Source organism: Eriocheir sinensis, chromosome 52, assembly GCF_024679095.1.
Source record: "Eriocheir sinensis breed Jianghai 21 chromosome 52, ASM2467909v1, whole genome shotgun sequence".
NCBI lineage: Eukaryota > Metazoa > Arthropoda > Malacostraca > Decapoda > Varunidae > Eriocheir > Eriocheir sinensis.
In genome coordinates this window covers 11,871,063-11,894,530 of record NC_066560.1, presented here as the reverse complement: position 1 = coordinate 11,894,530, position 23,468 = coordinate 11,871,063, and the positions used below count along the sequence as shown (strand labels likewise).

The window sequence follows — 23,468 nt, the reverse complement described above, 5'->3', positions numbered from 1 at the left end:
CGAGCTCGCCGGCTTATTATTTATTAAAGGAGCGATTATCTTGAGCGATGTGCCGCCATTAAATGTGGATGTGGGCGTAGATAACACGAGTGGCTCTGAATTTTTAACGTCATTTTACTTATTCATGTTTTTTTAGTTTTTTAGTGCAAGTAATTTCCTGTTGACTTAGTGCCGTGCAGGTTAACCATTTAGCTCCACCCTGCGACGGCCACCGACCAGCCCGCGACCCTGACAACAAAACATGTTTACCCTCAACGGTCGTTTGCAATTCACGGATTAAAATAAATTCCTTGATAATATCGCGCGGAAGTCTTGGGGAAATAAAAGACGATTTAAGAATCCGATACGAGGTAAAAGAAATCCTAATCTCTGCATTGAAAACACGAATGAACGAGAAATAAAAAGAAGAGTTACACCCCAGCTGTTCGAGGCGGCTGAGAGGTCGGAAGGACGAGTTTGCTGGAGATTTATCGATTTGAATGTTGAAAGTTTGGTAAAATATTAGATTTAAACTTTGGGAACGACTAGAACCCTAAATTTGAAGAGCCTGGCTGACTACCTGAATAAAAGAGCAAATATCTACCCTTGAAAGCGAAATCAAGGTGTATATGCACGTGTGTGTGTGTGTGTGTGTGTGTGTGTGTGTGTGTGTGTGTGTGTGTGTGTGTGTGTGTGTGTGTGTGTGTGTGTGTGTGTGTGTCTCCATTCACTCACCATGGTCTGATCACGCGCTAGACTCGTGATCGCCAGCCAGTCACTCTCCCACGTGTGTGTGTGTGTGTAATAATAATAATAATAATAATAATAACAATAATAATCTCCCTACGATGTACTGCAGACATTTAAGACCTTTACGGTAGAGAACAGACAGTGGTGATAGATACGGGGCCCTTACCGTACACAGCAGACATTAAGAGATCGGTGAGCACCCCATACAATACAGAACAGATATTATGAAACCGCTCCTGCCCCCTACGGTACATGGAAGACATTAAGAGATAACTGAGCACCCGTACGCTACAAGACAGGTATTAGGATGCAGCTACAGCCCCTTACGGTACACAGCAGACAGTAAGAGATAAAAGAGCTCCTAACGACACGAAACACAGTGGGAGATAGAGTACATAAGACCTTCGGAGATAGTCACAAGCCTCCAACAGTACAAAGCAGACATTCAAATATAGATACAGCCTTTCTACGGTACACAGCAGACATTAGAAGACACCACCTCCCCATACAGTAAGGAACAGACATTGCGATACACTTTCAGACCTCAACGGCACAAAACAGGCATGGAAAGATAGATACAGCCTTTCTACGGTACACAGCAGATATTAGAAGACACCACCTCCCCCTACAGTAAAGAACAGACATTGGGATACACCTGCAGACCTAATACAATAACACCAGGGACTTTAAGAGATGACTACAGCCGCAATACAGTACACATCAGACATTAGGAAATAACAACAGTCCCACTACGGTACAGAGCAGACTTCAAGAGATACCAGCGCCCCCTACGGTACAGACACAAACATAGAGACCCCAATACAATAAACACCAGGACTTTAAGACATAACTACAGCCGCACTACGGTACACGGCAGACATTAGGGGATAACTAGCGGCCCCCTACGGTACAGAGGAGAGATGATGCCGCTGCAGTGACGCCCGCATGTTCGATAATGATGATGCCTCGTCCGCCGGGGCTTGTACCTCACGAACATGGGGGAGGGGGGGGGGGAGAGAGAGAGAGAGAGAGAGAGAGAGAGAGAGAGAGGGGGGGGAGGGGGACTCTACATATCGATATACATGTCGACAGGAGAGATTGACCGAGATAATGACAAAAAAATGGCTACGAACACACACACACACACACACACACACACACACACACACACACAACGTAGGTAGCCTCATTTCTCATCTTATATCCCTCCTTTTTTGTCTCTTCCTCTCTCGCTCTGAATAATTTGAAAACTTGATTATCGCGCGAGGCTCATAAACTCGCTTCCTCACGCCGGGCGAGTCGCGGCGAGGGAAGGGATCGAGGAGGAGGACGAGAGCGGGAGGGCGATCCAACTCCACCTTCATCACAGGAATTAATCAGTTCCAGGAAAAATAATTGAGTCCGGCGCGTTGAAAATGGCAATAAAGCTGAAGGTGATTTGCGGCGGTGATGTAGATGCGATGCGTCATATAAAAGTCGCGTTAGTGGAGAGAATTCGCGAACAAGTGAGAAAATGTCCCTAGAGATCCAGAAATGGCGTAAAATGAGGAAATAGGGAACCAGAAGAGGAATGAGAAGTCGCGTTATTTGAGAGAATTCGCAAACAGAAGTGAGAAAATGTCCCTAGAAATGCAGAACTGGCGTAAAAACGAGGAAATAAGGAACCAGAGGAGGAATGAAGAATGATTTGAGAGAATTCGCAAACAGAAATGAGAAAACGTCACTAGAGAAGAAGGACTGGCGGAAAGCGAGGAAATGGAGGAGTGTGAAATAGCAAATGAATGAGGATAAGCTTTTTTTGTTGTTGGAGGTCGCATTATTTTAGAGAACTTGTAAACAGAATGAATGAGTGTCACTAGAGATGAAGGAACGGTGAAGAAATAGAGGAATATGAAATAGCAAATGAATGAGAATAAGCTCTTTTTGTTGTTGTTAAAAAAAATGAAAAAAAAAACTCTCTATGAAGGAAAGGAATGAAAAACAACAAGTGAAAAGAAAAATGAATGAGATGGGCATATGATTTTTTTTATCTTAAATAAACAAACGATAAATTAAGAAATCGCTTTTGTTGTTCTTGGAGACCCTGTTTGTTTTTCCCTCACTTTTATCAGTAAAGGAGACAAACCAACCAGGGACCGAAAGAAAACAATATCCATCAACACGCCATTGCTACCAGGAAAATAAGTTATCAAGAAAAGAAAAAAAAGTATCTAATATAGGGCCCGCGGTGTCCCGGTTCTCCCTTCTTGAAAGCGTTGAGGTTGTCGGAAAGGAAGCGTGATAGAAAGAAGGTTGCCGCAGTCTACAGGCAACATGGACGAATATCTCATTATTTCTTTTTTTTTCTTTTTAGACTTTTCACTATTGCAAAACTTATTCATTTTCTCATCTTTACCTTAATTATTTTCTTCACCTACGAATTTTTTACTTTCCGCATTCATTGTCTCATTAATCTTTGTCATTTAATTATTTTCCTCACCTATGAATTAGTCACTTTCCTCACTCTAATTGTCTCCTAAATCTTTGTTATCTAGTTATTTTCTTCACCTACGAATTTCTTACTTTCCTTATTTAATTGTCTCCTAAATCTTTGTTATCTAATTGTTTTCTTCACCTACGAATTTCTTACTTTCCTCATTCAGTTCTCTAATTAATCTTTGTTATCTGACTATTTTCTTCACCTACGAATTTCTTACTTTCCTCATTCAGTTCTCTAATTAATCTTTGTTATCTAATTATTTTCTTCACCTACGAATTTCTTACTTTCCTCATTCAGTTCTCTAATTAATCTTTGTTATCTAATTATTTTCTTCACCTACGAATTTCTTACTTTCCTCATTCAGTTCTCTAATTAATCTTTATCTAATTATTTTCTTCACCTACGAATTTCTTACTTTCCTCATTCAGTTCTCTAACTAATCTTTGTTATCTAATTATTTTCTTCACTTACGAATTTCTTACTTTCCTCGCTCAATTGTCTCCTAAATCTTTGTTATTTGATTATTTTCTTTCGTGTAAAGTTCCATAATAATTTTCACGTCTTTATTGCTGTCTCTCTTTGATCAGTGCATTTCTTCATCTTTATAGTCACGTCCTCATCTCTTTTGGGCAGTTCTTAGCCTTTACTGATATCTCCTTAATTATTGCAGCTTCATAATTCGTGCTGCTATTTTCTGATCTATAAATCTTTTCTTTCTTTTTTCGCTACTTTTCTTGACAACTCTGATTTTCTTCGTAGCGTATTGAGGTATTTTTTCTTCTTCTCTGTCTCTCTATCTATCTATATTTATCTGTATGTTTTTTCTTCTTCTCTATCTATCTATCTATCTCTCTATTTCTATCTATATCTCTTAGTCCTTAGTCAATCTCCTTTACTAAAAAAAAGGAAGAGAAAATTAACTTCACGAATAAAAACAAAACAATCAACAAGAAAACGTCAAGAAAAATGAGTTGGCGTTCGTTACTGGAGAAAAAAAAAGGTAATTCCCCGAGGTCATGATTCCCCTTCCCAGTGAATGACGTGCATGTGTTCCTGACCTCGCCTGTGATACCCCTGCGTGACCTCCCCGCCCCTTGCTTCTCCTCCACCTCCTCCTCCTCCCTTTGTTACTCTCGACCCACATCCAATCCCCATCTCGCTCTCCCTTTTCTCCAATCACCCCTCACGCCATCTCACCCCAGTCAGTCAGTCAGTCAGTCAGTCAGTCAGTCAGTCCTTTATTCCTGATTACCTCTCTCTCTCTCTCTCTCTCTCTCTCTCTCTCTCTCTCTCTCTCTCTCTCTCTCTCTCTCTCTCTCTCTCTCTCTCTCTCTCTCTCTTAATCAAGGGTGTAGCAAGAATAGGAAGTGGGTCATTGGAGAACGTACAGCAGAGGGAAGAAGGTCAGTAGGAGTGTACGGTTGTCTGGTGAAGGTTCGTTAATATAATTGTTCTGATGTGGGAATATTTTGGGGGGAGCCTTATGTGTATGTATATGAGCGCTCCCATCTTACCTTATTTGTATTCGTATTTGTGTGGTGAGGGACTGTGCTGCCGGGCTCTCCCTCTCCCCCTCTTTTCCCTTCTTCCACCACCTCCTCCTCCTCTCCACCACCCGACCGCCCACCGTCCCCTACCCTCTGCCCCCCTCAACCCACAACACCTCATCTGTCACCGCTCATTACACCTCACACCATTCTGTCCCCTTCTACTGCATCCACTCACACCATTCCGTCCCCCTCTACTACCCCCCGTCACCCCACTCAACTCCACCGCTTGCCCCCTCACCCCGCCCCATCCCATATATCACTGCTTCTCACACCCCCACACTCCTTTCCCTCTCCCGCCCCCTCTCCACGCCCTAGCAAGGATAATGAGGCCTCTTCCTCCCCTACACCCCCGAGCTAAGCAGCAAAGGCCACGCAGGACCATTGGGAATATCATTGCCAAGGTTACCCATTAAGTGCTGTAGGTGTAGGGAATGTTCGCCAACTCGTACGCATTTCAACTGGTACGCAGATTAAGAGAACAACAGCTCTGGAAAATTGAGCCGAGCTGTAAAGTTAACTATTGTCAAAATCACCGGAAAATGTGCAAAAGGGCAAGGCAGGGAAAGGGGAAACAGGGAAAGAAGGGGAAGGAAAAGGGAGAGAGGGTAGGAGAAAGATAGAGCAGAGAAGGGAAGGGCAGAGCTGGGAAGGGAAGGGCAGAGCTGGGAAGGGAAGGGCAGAGCTGGGAAGGGCAGAGCTGGGAAGGGAAGGACAGAGCTGGGAAGGGAAGGACAGAGCGCTCTCTCTCTCTCTCTCTCTCTCTCTCTCTCTCTCTCTCTCTCTCTCTCTCTCTCTCTCTCTCTCTCTCTCTCTCTCTCTCTCTATTATATGTATATCGTGCTAGAATGTGAGAAGCATAACAGAGGGAACAAAAATGGTACAGGTGTTTCTGACTGAGATGGGACGTGAAATGAATGTGTTTGACAGGGCTGAAAAGGGGTTAGTAGGGGAGAGCCGGTATGATTCGGACACTTTTTAGAAAAATATTTTTAGAAAAAGAAGTTTAAGTAGTAGTGTAATTTTGTTGATCTCAAAATGTTCCTCCATCATTTGGCTCTTTAGGCTGCTAATATGACACTCGTAGCTATTTCCAGTTTTCAGATGTAGGTGGTGAAAGACAAGTTTCTAAATCGTCCGAACCATCCCCACCCGTGGTGATGGTTCGGCCAGGGAGGTGGGATATTGTACGGACACTCATAATACTCGCCATAATGTTAATATACCTTAAGTTTGATTGGCTAATGAATAAGATTATATCTTCTACAAAACATTTGTATAAGGACAAAAGTATCCTCTCAATATTTAGAAGGGAAAAAATAAAAGGAGAACTACAAGAAATATCTCAAAAATTTTGGTATTATGGCTTCCTTCTTTTCTCACAAGCATAATATCTGAACATAAATCAACCAAATTAACCTTTTTATAACCGTTGCAACACCTATAGTGTTTAAATTGATATAAATTTAATAAAAATCATGAAAAAATCAACCGTCCGAATCATCACGACTCTATAAAAAGCAAATGTGTGGTCACACTCCTTTTCCAGCACGAGGCTTCGCGGGTGATCGTGTTACACGGCAACACCTTCGCCGGGCATCGCTGCGTCACCGAAATAATTTATATCTCGCTAATTGGCACGTTTTTGAAGCGAGAGCTTACGATACACCATGACAATATTACATACGAGATGCAAAAAAACATAAAATAGGACTTGCATCGAAAATAACAGCTCTGAGGGCGTGGTTGTCCCTTTGTGGGCCAAGGCAACAAAGTTTTCCACATTCACACAAAATCTCGCGGCACTCAGTCCCGTACACTTTACAATAAGTGCGATGGCCGGACCATCCCACTGTCCGAATCATCACCGCTCTCCCCTACTGCTGCTGGGATTGAGTGGAGACACGAATGGACAAGTGATTTAGCTCAATTGTGTGTTTGCAAATAATGTGGCATGTAAGATATCGTATGTAGGCAATGGCATCATGCTTCATGCAGAATACGGTCTTCCTGTACGTTTTGTTTCACAGGAGCTGTCGTTACAAAGGCCTGCATTGAGAAAACTCGTTACCTGAGACATCAAGACTCTCTCTCTCTCTCTCTCTCTCTCTCTCTCTCTCTCTCTCTCTCTCTCTCTCTCTCTCTCTCTCTCTCTCTGTGTGTGTGTGTGTGTGTGTGTGTGTGTGACAAGCATGCAAGCATAGAGAAGTGGCAAACAGGACATGAATGGCCGTAACCCTCTAACATCAATAGAGCAATCTGGGCCCACGAATAGAATGAGTTATTTTGATGTAAAAATAAAGCAATGGTGTGGGAAGGTGACGTACGGTGTCCTGAGGTGACGACGCTGAATGTCGAGGGTTAAATGGTGACTATGGAAACGGTAATTAGATGTAGAAAATACTAATACTGGTAGGTACGAATAATGAAAATAGTAATGGGAGCGAGAGTGGTAATGGATGCAGTGGAGAAAGTAATGACTATGTAGGCTACGAGAACACGGTATATAGTACGTCTCAGCTAACAGGACAGCATGACAGAAGTAGGCTAGTACCAGATGCCGACCGCCTAACGTAACCTATATATAAGGGACAGAACCTAAACAATACAAAATAGTAACCAAACTCGATCAAAGTATTAGGTAGCTATTTATCCAAGTTTGTTCAGAGGAGAGATAGAAAAAATCAACCGCTGGGAGTTTAAACAGGAAACGATGAAGTCCAATAGTATATAATGACATAAAACACGAACAAGAAGGAATAATATATAAATAAGACTCACCATCAGATGCTCCGACTTGCCCTTCTCCTTCCCGTTGTTTCTCCTCGTCCCCGACATCTCGCCTCGGACACAGAACCTTCCACGCGAAAAAGCAGTATCACAGTCTTAAGTTCGTGGTGCCCAGGTCGCCGCCACGGGCCCAGGTCACCGCGGCGGGAGGGGGCCGTGGAGAGGGGTCGAGGCACGCATCTCGCATCCCTCCGTCCAGGTGCTGCCCGCATACACCACTCACGCGGCTGCACACCTGCTGCCTCCGCCGATATCTAGGTGAAGGTCATGTTTCCCGCGTAAATAATGACCTCTGGTGCCCACTGTGTCCTGCTGTTGGAAGGCACAGTACGGCCGCTCTTGTCTAAAAGTTCCTCCTCGCTTGTCACACCCGTCGCTGAATACAACTACATTTGGCACGCATGTGAGACGGGATGCATCTTCACTCCATCGCGACCGGAAGGTAACTAACGTGCGAGGTTCAGTTCAGCTGCTCTCTGCGTCCGACTCCGACGTTCGACCCTTCCCCCGCTGCTTGCTGGCAACTCACCGACTCGCCGGGTGGTTCGCGCAGGGCAGGTGTTCGCATGGTTGTTCCCCGCCGTCTAGTCAGCACCCGTTGGCCTGGCGACCTGCCCTAGTTACGTTCCCTATCCACGGCTCATACATAGGCAAGCCAGCTGCCACGCTAACGGAAAAAAGTAACAACCCTATCGCAGTGCTTACAATTGCGATGACTACCAGCTGTTTAGGCTAGAGTCGCTAGACACTTGTTAAATTAATAATCAAATACTAGAGATGGCGTGACTTAGGTGCACATTCTTACAGGTCGAGAGGTGCTTGAATGAAAACTAGGGCGCAGGAAGTTTGAACATAACACTATCGGCATCGTGTCAAGAGTTAATGAATATTTTAGTATGATCACCTTGCTTTCCACCCTTACTCTTTGAAGCTGTTTTACTGATGATCATCTCACTAACGCACCAAATCGGTTACCAGAGAACGATAAAGGCCTATACAAAACCGCCGGGGCTTTCCTACGTGTAAACTTGAGAGGCCTTCAGCTGAAATACGACGCACTCCAAATCTTACATACTTTCATACTTATTCTTTTTTTCTTTTATAGTGTCAAGCCTCCTTGGCGTCATATATTTTTAGACAAGCATCACAAGCAACTAAGTAACCCCTTGAGGAGACGGTGAAAAAATCCTCCTCCTCAGCCATAATTAACTTACAAAAACAGAACGTCAATACATCTACCCAGTTATTATGCTCTCTCTCTTTCTCTCTCTCTTCACCCACACCTCCCAACTCTTCTTGCTCAATTATCTCCCTGTCCCTTTCCTCCTCCTCCTCCTCCTCTTCAATCCTACGTAACACTCTTCAACATTACAATATACTTATTCTCCCTCAGTCTTATCACCACTCCATCTTCCTTTATATCTATATTTGGAAAACTCTCTCTCTCTCTCTCTCTCTCTCTCTCTCTCTCTCTCTCTCTCCGACATACAAGGGATGAAATAAAACATAGACTAAGTAGATAAGATCTCAATCCTTTCTTCAGGGCTAACACTTTTTACAGCTTTGTACAGCAACACAGAGAGTTTGTGGGTGCAAGTTGAGTGTGTTTTCTAGGTCATGTACAAACTGGAGTCCAACATAAGCCAACCACTCACAACACTTATCAAAAAGGTAATACGGTTTGAGCAAATTTACTTCTGATATTTAAACAGAATAGGAATATCATGCTAAATTCTTAAGGTCCATTCAACGCTGTCAGCCTCCAATACTGAACATTACTCATCTCGTTCAGTTAAAGCTACTGGGACAATTTGATTTTCATGTACATCTTAACCTAGACTAGGGGAACCAGCTGACCACTTAGCAGCATAGAAACACTATCGTCATCTAACCATTTACACCTTTAGCACATACAAGTTTGATACGATATTGAAAAAAGGTTTCCTCTGATGGCAGCCAACCTGTGAGAGAGGGCTACAGGACAACACTAACTACACTTGTTCTTCACTTTGCCCGACAGAAACACACACGTCAAATACTAAATAATACTCTTTGGGCTACAGACTAAGTCCTTGATGCCTGTGTTTCTCTTCCACATGTGTCTTGAACTGTTGTATTGTCATTCATGGGTGAGGACTTCTTGCAAGGTTGATATGTCACGAAGAAAAATGTAACTAATTGAACACACACACATACAGACACACCTCATCTCCAGCTGATGAGGTTCATGACCCTTGACTGCCGTGTGTGGCGTGTGAGCATGAGCACACACCAGCACACTTGTAAAAACAGCACCAACTTGCAGCCAACCACCCGCAGCCCTGGGTGATGAGTATTGAATGGTTCACACACCAGATACATGCCTACCTCCAAAAACCGACAAGTAATTTGGGACAATGAGCATATTGTGACCAAGAAACAGGAAGATGGTAAAATATGTGCTGAATTTCCGAAAAGGCAATAGTGACACGAGCCACCAGAGGGCTGAAACAGTCTTCTGATCCACAGCTTAATCACTGATCACAGTGGAAGGTTGATGACAGCTGTAAAGTATGTATTTATATATATATAGATCTATATATTTATATTTATATTTATATATATTCATTTATATAAAAAACACATGATGGTTCAATAACATCTTAAAAACTAGGACTGAAGACCTTACACCTCTTTACACAATAAATGCATCACTTATGACTGTCTTTAGTTGTCGTTAAGTATCTCCATGAATATGATCAACACCGCATGAAAAAAAGTGATAATGATAATAATGATCAAAATTATAATAAGATGCTTTCAAGGGTAAACACCAATAACAGTGGAGAAGACAGTGAGCTTCAACATGCACGTGGCAGCTGTGAGTTTCTGCAAAGTCTGGCCTGGGTAATGCGGGACACTCAGCTTCCTCCTGCACTCATTCTTAATAGCTTCATCAATATTATGTTTTCTTTGTTATTCTACAGCAAAACAACTAGAGCACAAAAACTCCACTGGAATAATGATCTAAAGAAAATCAATAACCATTCAAGGATAAACTGGCTTCACTATAATAATTGAAATACAGTAATGATGCCCTATTCAAACAGTATACCTTTATGGCCTTTAGGCCAAAGGATGGACTACTGTGGCCAATTGTTGAAGGAAGATGGCCAGCCTGTTGCTAACTTATTATAACATGAATGAATGAGACACTTAGCAAACACTCAGAGTACTAGCATAAAATTCAAAAGTTTAGATGTGAATCATGGTTATGAAAGACAAGAATTGAATGGGCTGCTGATTTCTTTAGAATAAAAGACAAAGAGTAAGTAGCTTTGTGACAGATTTGCAATGCACTTGTTCCCTCCCTATTACCTGTCAGGCAAGACCCCACTTACTGCCCACTGTCAGTCACTCAGTAATGAGAAAACTTATTCCTCTGATGGATTTTATGTCATGAGAAGTGGATAAAGCTGCCAGACATGAGGCAACACATATCAGGTGCTGTTTGTGCATGCCATAAATAAAAGGGTCAGCAGGACAGGTGCATTCATTGTCCACATCACTCCTGGGGTCCACCGCACACTGCCAGAGTTACTCGGAAAAGCAACACTCTTTCTGAAAGCTTGATACACAATAAAGTTTGGCTGCTACTGTGAAGCAAGCAGAAGCCAAGCGCCAACTATGGAATGCTAACAGTAGATCAATCCAAATTCAAGAAGCTTACACTATGAACACTATAACAGATGCAGAATGATTCTGACAATAATAGAAGTGAAAAATGACTAAGCCTGAGCAAAGCTAGTTCAATATTGGCAGCTTTAAAATTTGACTAATGTAGTATTACATTAGTACATCATTTAAAAAAGTGGAGTATAATGTATATACAAATTTCTTAACAGCTTTTTAGTAGGGGAGTGAGGGAGAGTCAAAACACATCCACACAATCAACAGTGACACACAACAGTACAGTGGCAGCAGGGGAACACAGCAGTCAGGCTGGCTGGTAGTGAGGGCCAGGCAGCTCCTCAGAGGTGCTTGAACCCTTCACTCAGCGACTGAGGCTGCCGGGGCGATCAAACACTAGCTAAAGGGTTGACTTCAAAGCACCAATGAAAGTGAAATGCAGCCATACACTCTGGGGGATTGGCACTAGTCTCCACTGATCCACTTTGTTACAAAACTTGATGAGTATTTACACGACTCCCGAAACGACCATTTGCTGCTGTGCCTGGGCTGAGGCTGCACACACCAAACAATGACAGGACCAGGGCTTACATTAAAATTTTCAGGTGCACAGCCCTCTTTGAGGGTGTGCACATAAGATAAGTAAAACAAGACAAATCATTCAAAGCTACATAGAAAAACATGATGACCGGTAACTAAAGTGTTCATTAACTAAGCAGATGAAAGAAATTAGCTTTGTCTTGTGGAATAAAATCAATAAGTCAATAATCATAAAAAACATCTTCCTAGAAAGACACATTATTCACTGAATCACTCAGCCACATTTGTTCACCCACTGACACAGGGTGTATCAAGTTAATAATACAGCTTTTTGGCCACTATGAGTAACAGGGAGCGAGGCAGTGAGTACTGGACACTCTGGAATGAAAACTACCCAGACTGTCCCACATATGCCAAGACATACACAGCATATGCACAGGTTTCATTTCACTCAGCATTCCTTCCATGATATATATATATATATATATATATATATATATATATATATATATATATATATATATATATATATATATATATATATATATATATATATATATATATATATATATATATATATATATATATATATATATATATATATATATATATATATATATATATATATATATATATATATATATATATATATATATATATATATATATATATATATATATATATATATATATATATATTGTTTCATCACTATAATTCAATGAAGGGTTTAATCTGGACAAAGACGACTACCAATAGAAACTCTTGCTAACAGCCAGCTATGAGGAGAGCAGCAGTCACACCCTGACACAGCCACGACACACTCTTATACACTGAAGGGCAGGAAGAGACACCGGCAACAGTGCTGAGGGAAATATCATCACTGACAACACAATGTACGGCCAGGACGAAGTACAATGGTTGGAGGAAAGACTCATTCAAAAACTTTCATGTACAAAATAACAAGAACTGAGGGGCTTTACACCTATACCCAAGCTGAGACCATAAATGTACAACTCAACACACAAACAAGGATGAAGGACACAACTAACACACTTCCAGTGTGCTACGGTGGATGACCATGCGGGAATCAATGTAAAATTCTCAAGGTGGAATTCATGAGAATAAAGGGACAGCGCAGAAATTTGCTTTATGTAGATTTTAATAAGACCTTCAGCTTCTCTGGCACTGAGCCATGATATTACACATGACAAAAATTTAGTTGATATGATGTGAGAACACGAAGCAACACCCGGACTGTGATGCCGGGAGACACCGGACAACTCATCAACATTACACCTTACGGAGACGGGGAAATAATATGTACAATAATGTAGGTAAAAAAAATATTTGTACTTACAAAAAATAACTCCATACTAAGCATACAATATTAGTGTAAATCAAGTGTCTTCAAAACCCTACCTCATTATCACAACTAATTAAGTAAAAACTCACAGACAAGTTTTCTGCAAACTAAACAATAACTGTCATATTAATATATGTGCAAGTACTATGTGTAGATTATGTATAGGTGAGCAGACATAAATAAAAATATGTAACAACTTAAAAGTGCTCTTTGGGCCTTAAGCAGCTTCTTCCATGACACGCTAATCAGAAGGAGGAGGAGGAGGAGGAGGAGGAGGAGGAGGAGGAGGAGGAGGAGGAGGAAATAGAGGAGGAGAAGGATGAAAAAGTGGAGGAGGAGGAGGAGGAGGAGGAGGAGGAAGAGGAGGGGGAGGAGGATGGGGAGCAGGATGAGGAGGAGGAAGGCAAGAATGTAGAGGAGTCTGGTCACTGGAGGATATGAGCAGGAGGGGGAGGAGGGTTGGCAAAACAGTCCATAATGGTTCAAACAGCCAATGACCAACCTTGCACAAAACTCCTTCATGATTAATCACTTGAATTGCTTGTTCAAGTGGATAAGAGGATGACACTTAAAATAAGTAGTTGGTAACTGAATAGAATAAAGAAAAAGCAAGTCACTTCCATATGGATTCTATTAAAAAGACAATTAGTAAGACAGCAAAATAATAAAAAGCTTCCAGTTTTGCTTATGAATGTAAAAAATGATGAAATATGACAGTATAAAATCAAGAAGTCCTCAGAGAAAGATAGGTGACAAGATGGGACAAAATGAAACAAAAAGTGTAACAAGGTTATGGATTTCCAGGCACACAGGACGCCTGAATGATGCCTCCCAGACACAGCGCCTGCAGAGGCCGCTGGTGACATGCTGGTTAGTTCTACATCTTGATGCCCGGCAGAGGGCACAAGGGAGGCTTGTGTTAGCAGAATATGAACATACAAACTAAGTATGACAAACAAAATGTAACAAAGGACAAATATTTCATGAAAAATGTGAAAACATTAGGTTGGACATGCATCAGAAAAGAAAGCAAGCTGCTTCCTTTAGAACACAAGGCAAGCAGAAATAACCAGATGAAAAGCTGGGTTAAAACATGAAAGAAATACAAATTTTCTCAGTTTGTTATGTTTTTACCTAATGTAATTTAGCTTCATATATGGAGCTGTCCAAGAGAAAATCTGAATAAAGAAAGACAGAACTCAGAAGGCAACCTGTGGCACACATCAACAGTCCCACAGTCTTAAAGCAGCCAGCAGATGGAACCTTAGTCTTCTGATTCATAAGAATATCACATTTTACACCTTCAGAGTATTAACAGAGTTTTTCAAGGAAAATACTGTTTGAGAACACTTCAGGGGAATAAAAATCATTCAGTGAGCTGAATGCTGTGTGAGTTAACAACCTCTTTTGTGAGGAAGCTCAGGTTATGTTGTGTCTCCACAGCAACCGCTCAGTGCTGCCTTCGTGTGACTATTTTCCACAGGAGCACAACTCCCTGTGCCAGCGACAATACACATATTTCTACGCCTTCACATGTCAGCTACCAGTACTGGATTGTACTGAAAAGTTTGATTATTTTTATGAACTACTGAATGCAATAAATGAATTGTGCATCTATGATACCTAAGTAATCAACTCCAAGAATTAAAAGTCAGTTAGATCTTGTGTCAAGGTCCCTATAACATCATTAAAAAAGTTACAAAAATGTCATTCAAAACAAAAGTATTAATCCTTTAGACCTGGTACCTGAATTTCCAGTCAAAAGATCAATCATCACCTCTGGTGACCTATAAAAATGGGCAGCATATTTATGTATTAAAAATATGTATAAGCACATACAAAACTAAAACTGTGCTCGTATTCATGTGCTTTGACTGACCACCGGGAACACTCGTACTCACTTCTCTAAGACTTACAAACAAATACTAAAGTAGCTACCTTGATTACAGTGTGTTTGGCCTCGCAAGCTGCCTAATGGTCTTTTTTTTAGTTGCCTCCGGTCAAAAGGGTTAAGTGTCACAAGAGTCAAGACTCAGCAAGGGCATTACATTCCAAAAATGTCACTACACTGGAAGGAGAATCTTGGGGAGGAAAGGGATGTTAATGGATAGCTCTCCTTGATCCTTAGTTTGTTTTAATGTTCACCATCACAAGGCATATCTCTCTCCCTCTCTCTCTCGCTCTCGCTCTCGCTCTCTCTCTCTCTTTCTCTCTCTCACTCTCTTGCTCTCGCTCTCTCCACTATACATCTAACTGAACATTAAATACTACTGTAAATGATAAATTCCGTTATATTCAAAACAAGAACACGTACTGTTCCCTAAATTTGCTTTGATCATGCATTTAAGAAAAATATATTAATCTTATTTATATACAGCCCCATTTTACCATTCCTTAACAGAAAGAATTATTGTTTTCATTTATCATAAGCCTCTTAAAACCCTGAGTGTTTATTCACCATAATCCTCCTAAAACCCTGAGTTTTCCCAGAGCTTCACTTCAGTATGGAATGATTTTGCTTGAATTTCTTGTTTACTACTAAACAGACATCAAAGAGGCTGAGGCTGGTGGTGAGGGAGGCAGCCCGCAGGTTTGTGCACCAGACGGGGTGTGATACTTGGTGATGGAGAGGGAAGCTCTCGCACCATTGACTTCAAGAGGACACCGGGTCTGGACAGCCATGCAGCTCAGTTCACCGGACAATGTTTCCTTCTCAGACTTGACTGGTTTCTCATTTTCTTGCCTCCTCCTACCACTGGGACCATAACTAACACCATGCATTTCCACAAAATAGGGTGGATATTGATGATGACGATAATGATAATAATCAGTATGATGGTGCTGATTCACAAATGTCAATGATGATGATGATGACTATGATGATGATCATGATAATATTAATGATAATAATGGTGATGACAATGATAATCATGATAATATTAATGATAATTATGATGATGATAATGTTGATAGGAAAAAAAGATGCAGATGACTTCGCTCATTACTTTGCCTGAATCATTCTGCTATCTGGATGTCTGGATGAGTTGATGCTAGAGATGTGTTTGGCGTGGCTGGCAACGAGAACAAGTTTATTTAACTGGATATGCAATCTTGAATTGTCGTAAAATGACTTGTAAGTCTGCACGCAATGTTTAAGTAAACTGCTACAACAATCTAAAAATTGTAAAATTCATTTTAGTAACAATGCAATGAATATCTAAAAGCTGTAAATTTACTTTCCAATGCATGAATGCTTTAAAAGTCTTTCCAGCTATGATATTTGGCACATTTGAAAGGCTGACTGATCACGCAGCACAAGCCTTTAGGGACCACTGTGAGGCTGAAGCGAGTCCGAGAGGCAGTGATATTAACGTACATGATGAATTTCTGCAATACTTAGCTATAAAATATTATCAGAGAAATCATGATGCAAACATCTTATCAAACACAACCAAGGACTGAAGTGAGCGGCAAGGCAAAGTGATCACCTGACCTGCTTGTGAGCTGCCTTAAGGGAGCCTCAAAGGGACCGTAATGGAATGTTACCTCATGTCCTGCACGACACTCTCCTCTAAGAGTAAAACTATAAGTACTTCACTTCCTAAAAATATAACCTAGAAATTCCTATGCTAAACTCCATCCTGTGTGATTCGTCCCTCAGTGTACTGAATTCCATAAGATCGTTAAGTATCATAAAACATCCATTAAGATAATCATAAAATCATTCTTCATTCAGCTGAACTGAGATAACCTGGTGATGGTGCTCATTAAAATCATTAAGTATCTATAAAAATCAAGATTTCAAGGATATTGAGTAAAATACTGGATCATACAGACTTCTTGGAAGAGTCATTTTCCTTGCTGGCTGAATATCAACTGGGCATTAATCAAGTATTACTTAATTAATCACACAATGCATGCAAGTCATCTTAACATGAGCCATGTAAGTAAAAGTTCAAAGATGTTAAGATGTGATAAATGTAACACCCTTGATTAACAAATAAAAAGAATAGAATTACAAGGAAGGAGAACTATGGAGAATATTATGTATTGCTGAGTTAAGAGCTAAGTAGCAGCGCTACTACTAGAGTGTTTAGTTCCTGCGGGAAGGAGGAAAACAAAAACCATGAAGTGTGTGTGTGTGTGTCTGTGTGTGTGTCTGTGTGTGTGTGTGTGTGTGTGTGTGTGTGTGTGTGTGTGTGTGTGAGTGTGTAAGTGTGGATGGCAGACAGGTCAAGACTCCTCTACTCTTGGGCGGCGAACGGAGGGAGTGGGCGGGGCTGCAGGACAGAGGAGGTCAAGGGGAAGGGTCAAGCAGCAGGGCGTGGGGGTGGGTTGGGGTGGTTGGATGGGGGCTAAGGAGGAACAACTGATGAACAACAGACATCTTTGAGTTTAGGGGCAGCAAGAGGGGGACAGAGAGACACAAGAGACAGAAAGGATACAAGAGTAGCAGCTAGCGTGTTTCCAGGTCAGAAGCGGCCGCAATCCCCGCGCTCACTACACGTGCCAGACGGCCTGGAGGCGGATGGTCCTCCTCTGGGCAGTGCCGGAGTGCTGCTGCTGCGGGGCGGCCGGCGGCCCCCGACCTGGCCCCCCTCAGGTGTTAAGAAGGTGGTTCAGTTCGTGGTGGAGGGCCAGTAGGTCTTTGATGCGGTCGCCAAGCTGCATGTTGACGCTCTCTACCACGCCTCGCTGTGTGTCCTGCGTTGACATGGCCACCTCAAGCTGTGACTGGGCTCTTACCGTCTCCATTCGTAATTGTTCATTCTCATCGCTCAGTCGCTGCAGAGGAGGAAAGGTAACGGATCCTTTATCAATGGACTTGATGGTTTGGATTTATAAAGAGGAGAAGTAACGGATCCTTTATTTGTGGACTCGATGGTTTGGATTTACAAAGGGGAAAGCAAAAGGATGCTTCACACTAAAGTATCATATTTCTAACCAATCTCCTGTTCAAAGAGTGACACTAAACATAAGTAGCACAAAAAAAAAAAAATCACACAAAATCACTCAATGACTTTATGAGTAATGTGGTTACTGCAAATTTAACCCGGTAGCAGCAGGAATCATGTTTCTTAATGGTCCTTCCAAGCGAGAAAAATGAGAAAAAGTCATCACTCACACAAACCATTTTATAATATGTATCAAAGCATTTGTGATCAGTTTAAGTATCATCTATTTTGGGGGGTTTAAATCATGGCACAAATTTGGCCCGTCGCTGCTACACGGTGAAGCCACAAAATTGGCCCATCGCTGCTACCAGGTTGAGAGACCGTCATTAACCTAGAACTTAAAATCCAGGTAAGATGAGCACAGCCTTACCTGCATCTTTTCCCGTAGGTCGTCTGCTCTGGCCCGTTGCAGCTGGGCCTCCATCTCCTCTATTGTGGACTCCCGAGATCTGAGTTCGTCCTCTGTGCTCTCTAGCCTCGCCCTCAAGGATGCCACCTCCTTCACCAGCTCCTCAGACTCACCTAAACCTACTGAAAAATCACATCTATATTAGAATCAGTGAAAAATGAATTAATTAAAATTTTTCCACCACATCATCACACACCCGACATACGCCTAACTTTAGAAGACATAAAATCATAATCAGCTAACAGTCAGGACATATTGATGCAAATGACCAATGTTTTCCTATTTGTTCAAACTCAACCTTTACTTACTTAAGAAACCAATTCAGCATAAACTGTTGCATAGACATAACAGCTTTTCATGTCCTCCATATATCTATTCACCCAAGTTCACATACTCACAATACTGAACATGAGCGAAAAACAATAATATAACTGTAAGAGATTAGTTACTCAAAAAGATTAACTCAACTGTTTACTTAAAAAAAAAAAAAAACATAAAACACAGGTAACAATGGACACTTTTAGCACTGCTTTAAACCCTTGCTCAGCTTACTCCGGCCTCCGGCATCAAGTTCGTGTATGCGTGTCTTCATGCGACTGTTCTCCTCCTTGTAGGTCTGCAGCTGCTTCTTCCACTCCTCCACGTTGGCTGTTGACTCTTGCAGGGCTGAGGTGAGCCGGGCATTGGTTGTTTTTAGGGAATTCAACTCTATTTCCCACTTCTTGGCATTGGCAGAACTGTATGGGAGAACAGAAAGTCTCTTAACATAAATGAACTACATGTTGAACATCTTAACATTCACAAAGCCTAATGGATAGAATGATATTGCTATAATTTAATTTTCTTATGACCAACATACATTTTGAGTGTACTAGAAAATCTTTTACATAACTAAACTCTCACTCCTCAACACAGACAAAACTTTAATTAAATTCAATTATCAAACCAATCCAAAAAATGACATCATATATTCTATTAATGAATGTACTGGGAATATATAGTACATTTTAATTTATGATACATGTAAAATTTCATATGGCAGCTTAAAAAGTTGTTTCACGGAAGTTGTTTGCCAAACATTTCTTTGAATGAACCAATGAACAAATACACAGTGAGGTGAAGAACAGTGAACACAGCGAGCACCTTTGAGCAAGAGCAAGCTTGAGCCGGTCATTCTCATACTTCAGCTGCATCTGAGTGTCAACGTTTCCCCCGGCACCGGCAGCTCCCACCTTGTCTCCCCCGCCTCCCCCTCCTCCCCCGCCTCCTCCTCCCTGCTTGTGCTTGGGACTCTCTCCTGTTGGCTGCAAGCCTGTAGAGGAGGCAGACACACCTGTATTAACAAGCCACACTCACCCACACCACAATGATCAAAAAGACTTGTAAGTCAGAGAGTATAACTGTTCAAATGGAAGTAATAGTCAACATGCAGATGCTTAAGTCTTGTAAATCTGATACATGCCCTTGTAGTGAAGTGGGTGAACAATATATATATATATATATATATATATATATATATATATATATATATATATATATATATATATATATATATATATATATATATATATATATATATATATATATATATATATATATATATATATATATATATATATATATATATATATATATATATATATATATATATATATATATATATATATATATATATATATATATATATATATATATAAACAAATGAAGTAACTGAATCATCTAGTTCCTTTCAAGAAAAGGAGGAGAGGCAGATCACCCTAAGAGACTGTTAAGTTGGAATTCCTGCCACTTCCAAGGAGAGAAAGTATCAGTTTGCTATTCTCCTCCAGTGTCTGAGAACATATTTAGTAAATTACAAAACTTTTATACTGATGAAGGAACTAAGAGTTGGAGCAGACACGGTCCCTTTCACTCTTCAGGTGATGAAAAACTGTTTGTATGTTGGTGCTAACTGATGAGGAAAGAAGGGAAAGAAAAATGGAAATAATAATCACTATGAAACACATCATAATCTACAGGATCACATATAGAAAAATACAATCAAGAAAATTTATTAATTGATTATTGATATAGAAATTGCAAGCATTTACATCACAGCCCTGCAATAGCTGGTCAGATTATGTGGTATAACAGAGAGGAGTCTTGGAGATTGCAAGATTCAAAGTTGGAGATAAAAGGCAAAGAAGGTCACAGGATCCTCAAACTGCTGCCCCACTCTCAACCGAGGAGACGCAACACTACTAGACAGAGATCATCCGATAACCAAAACAAACCACATTTCATACAACACACACCACTAGCTAAAACATACATTACATCCAACATGACAGACACTAAATACTACTGAACAACAGCTTCCTACCATAAAAACAAAACAAAAAAAACATCTAGTACCAATCGTAAGCTCATGGTCATCAGGACTGTTCCCACATGCAACAAGTCAATACAGTGATGATAACAAGCAAACACCACAGGCACAAGCATAACCACCTAAAGCTACAGAACGTGACTCATAGCAACAGTGTTAACATGTCTGGTGAAGGCAGAAAGTATGTTCCTGACACCTTGGCCAGGAAACGTAGGTGCCAACTCTTTGTTTTCTCCCCCCTTTCATAGTAAGTTTATATGATCCTAAAGAGATTATACAATGCTGCATAAAATTCTGCACCTGCTTAAAACTTTGATAACTGGGGTGACGAGTTAACCAGGACGTTGGACAAAGGCACAAAGATGATAAAAGGAGGAGTCGGAACACTTCACACCTTGTTAGGGAGATCACATCAGACAGAGGCATAAGAATGATAGTGGGCAGGAATAGCTGGAACATTTCACACCTAGTCTATGCAGATCACACAGTTAGTTCTCCTATCAGAATCATAAGAGATACGAAGACATGTCAAAAGTTTTCTAGACGACTCTGAATGTAGAATATAAAAGTGGATACATAGGGGAAAGACGGGTTAGGGTTACAGGAAAGGAAGGACACACTCTCCAGCTATGAGATGGCGCTGAGGTAGAATAGCTAGGAGCCAGAATGTGAAAGTGGATACATAGGGGAAAGACGGGTTGTGGTTACAGGAAAGGAAGGACACACTCTCTAGCTATGAGATGGTGTTGAGGTTGAATAACTAGGTGCCAAAACTGGTAGCTGAGGGAGATTTCCTGATAAGGTGGAAACATGATATATATATAAAACAACACTGGAAAGAGAAGTAGGACTCTGAATGGCAGCTTTTCCAGTGGGTGTCCAGGTGTGCAACATGGAAGGATACAATCTATAAAAGTGTGCATTTGTTACCTGTGGTTGTATCTCCCAAGCAGGGACTAATATGTTTAGTTATCTGAAGTTCAGTTTCCTTCACCTCACACTTAATCTCAGGCCTCTTCACCGCTGCTGTTGTCTCTAGCTGGTTTTTCCTTCACCTTTAACCCAGTAGCAGCAACGGGCCAAATTTGTGGCTTTACCGTGTAGCAGCGACCGGCCAAATTTGTGCCATGATTTAAACCCCCAAAATAGATGATACATAAACTGATCACAAATGCTTTGATATATATTATGAAATGGTTTGTGTGAGTGATGATTTTTTCTCATTTTTCTCGCTTAGAGGGACCATTAAGAAACATGATCCCCGCTGCTACCGGGTTAAAATCGCCTGCCTAGTCACCTCAGATGTATATGAGGACCCAACTTTCTGAGTGAGGTGGACAATGTTTAGTCTTCTCGATGCAAGGAAATGTATGACACTACCAGCTATTAAAAGTTCCTCAACTGAAAATATACATAATTTTCCAAGTTCTAAGAAATTACACTTGAGGTTGTTGGTGAAATTATAGTTTTATCTGCATCATCTATCTAACTTATCTCTGTTATCTGAATAGTTCTAATCAATGTAGGTATAGATGTGATTTTGAGAGAGAGAGAGAGCGAGAGAGAGAGAGAGAGAGAGAGAGAGAGAGAGAGAGAGAGAGAGAGAGAGAGAGAGAGAGAGAGAGAGAGAGAGAGAGAGAGAGAGAGAGAGAGAGAGAGAGAGAGAGAGAGAGAGAGAGAGAGAAACCCACCAATAAGCCGTAACAGAACAAAGCAGAAGAAAGCAGGTGCTGTAGCTCCAAGTCATCTCGTCATCCTACTATTCACACACACACACACACACACACACACATGCACACACACACACACACGCGCACACACACACACACACACACGCGCACACACACACACACACACACACACACACACACATGCTTCTATTTGTATATGTGTTATCTGTAGTCTTCCAACACTCTAATACTGTGTATAAAGTACTGTGTGTGACAATATAGATCTCTCTACATAATGGCTTGGTGATGCTGTCTTTACGTTAGTCTGTTATCTTCATTTGGCCAGTCTTTCTGTCAGAAATTTTATATCAATATTATTATATTATTTAAAGTTCCTGTTCATTCCTCATGTCTTAGAAACACGGTGTGTTTAAGCAAACCTAAGTGTCATGAAAGTATTGGCACTTAATCAACGTTTTTGATGAAATGTTCTGATGAAGCATGCGGCTGACTGTTAGTGTTAGTAACGAAACACGACTTAATGAATTCCTCCTACGGCACTGTTAGTGGTGTTAGTCAGGACAAGGTGGTGGCAGCATGCAGCTTGAGGCCAACAGTAACACAGAGCCAAGGCGCGGAGGCCCATCAGAGCCCCTGCCATCCGCACACACCCATGGCTCCTCAGCTTAGCTCTACTGCAACCTTAATGCCAATTACCTGAGAGGCTTTGTGAGCGCTGGTGAGCAACTAAGGATGATTTGAGCAGCGAGGCATTAATGTCATTAGAGTTGGCCAGGGCAAGGTGGTCCAGACCTGTAAGAGGAGCCCAGTGAGCCCCCTCTCTCTCTCTCCTTCACTCTGCCCTTCTTGTTCTCCCTTTGTCTCTCCCCACCATCCCCTGTGTACATGTCTCCAGAGCCTTCTACTGTTCATGTCCTCAAGTGGGTCT

At 41.3% G+C, this 23,468-nt stretch overlaps 2 protein-coding genes across 18 annotated transcripts in view; both read right to left on the bottom strand.

Annotated features, from left to right (window-relative positions):
* Window positions 1-8,154, bottom strand: part of LOC126983086 (kinesin-like protein KIF19) — a 60,330-nt gene extending 52,176 nt beyond the window's left edge. For 2 of the 9 annotated variants that reach the window (XR_007735506.1, XM_050835585.1), the window contains exon 1: window positions 7,537-8,154. Coding sequence is in view for 8 of the 9 variants with exons in the window: in XM_050835585.1 (XP_050691542.1) it covers window positions 7,537-7,593 (57 nt within the window). In the remaining variant the exon portion in view is untranslated. The remainder of the gene's footprint in view (window positions 1-7,536) is intronic. The other 7 variants (XM_050835579.1, XM_050835586.1, XM_050835583.1 and 4 more) reach the window with 6 other exon arrangements.
* Window positions 8,155-12,895: 4,741 nt separating this feature from the next.
* Window positions 12,896-23,468, bottom strand: part of LOC126983085 (homer protein homolog 2-like) — a 75,785-nt gene continuing 65,212 nt past the window's right edge. For 8 of the 9 annotated variants that reach the window (XM_050835574.1, XM_050835575.1, XM_050835573.1 and 5 more), the window contains 5 exons: window positions 23,237-23,332; window positions 19,625-19,793; window positions 19,034-19,218; window positions 18,443-18,603; window positions 12,896-17,902 (listed from right to left, as the gene is read on the bottom strand). In XM_050835574.1, the coding sequence (XP_050691531.1) occupies window positions 17,717-17,902; window positions 18,443-18,603; window positions 19,034-19,218; window positions 19,625-19,793; window positions 23,237-23,332 (797 nt within the window). In that variant the 3' untranslated portion in view covers window positions 12,896-17,716. The remainder of the gene's footprint in view (window positions 17,903-18,442; window positions 18,604-19,033; window positions 19,219-19,624; window positions 19,794-23,236; window positions 23,333-23,468) is intronic. The other variant, XM_050835576.1, reaches the window with a different exon arrangement.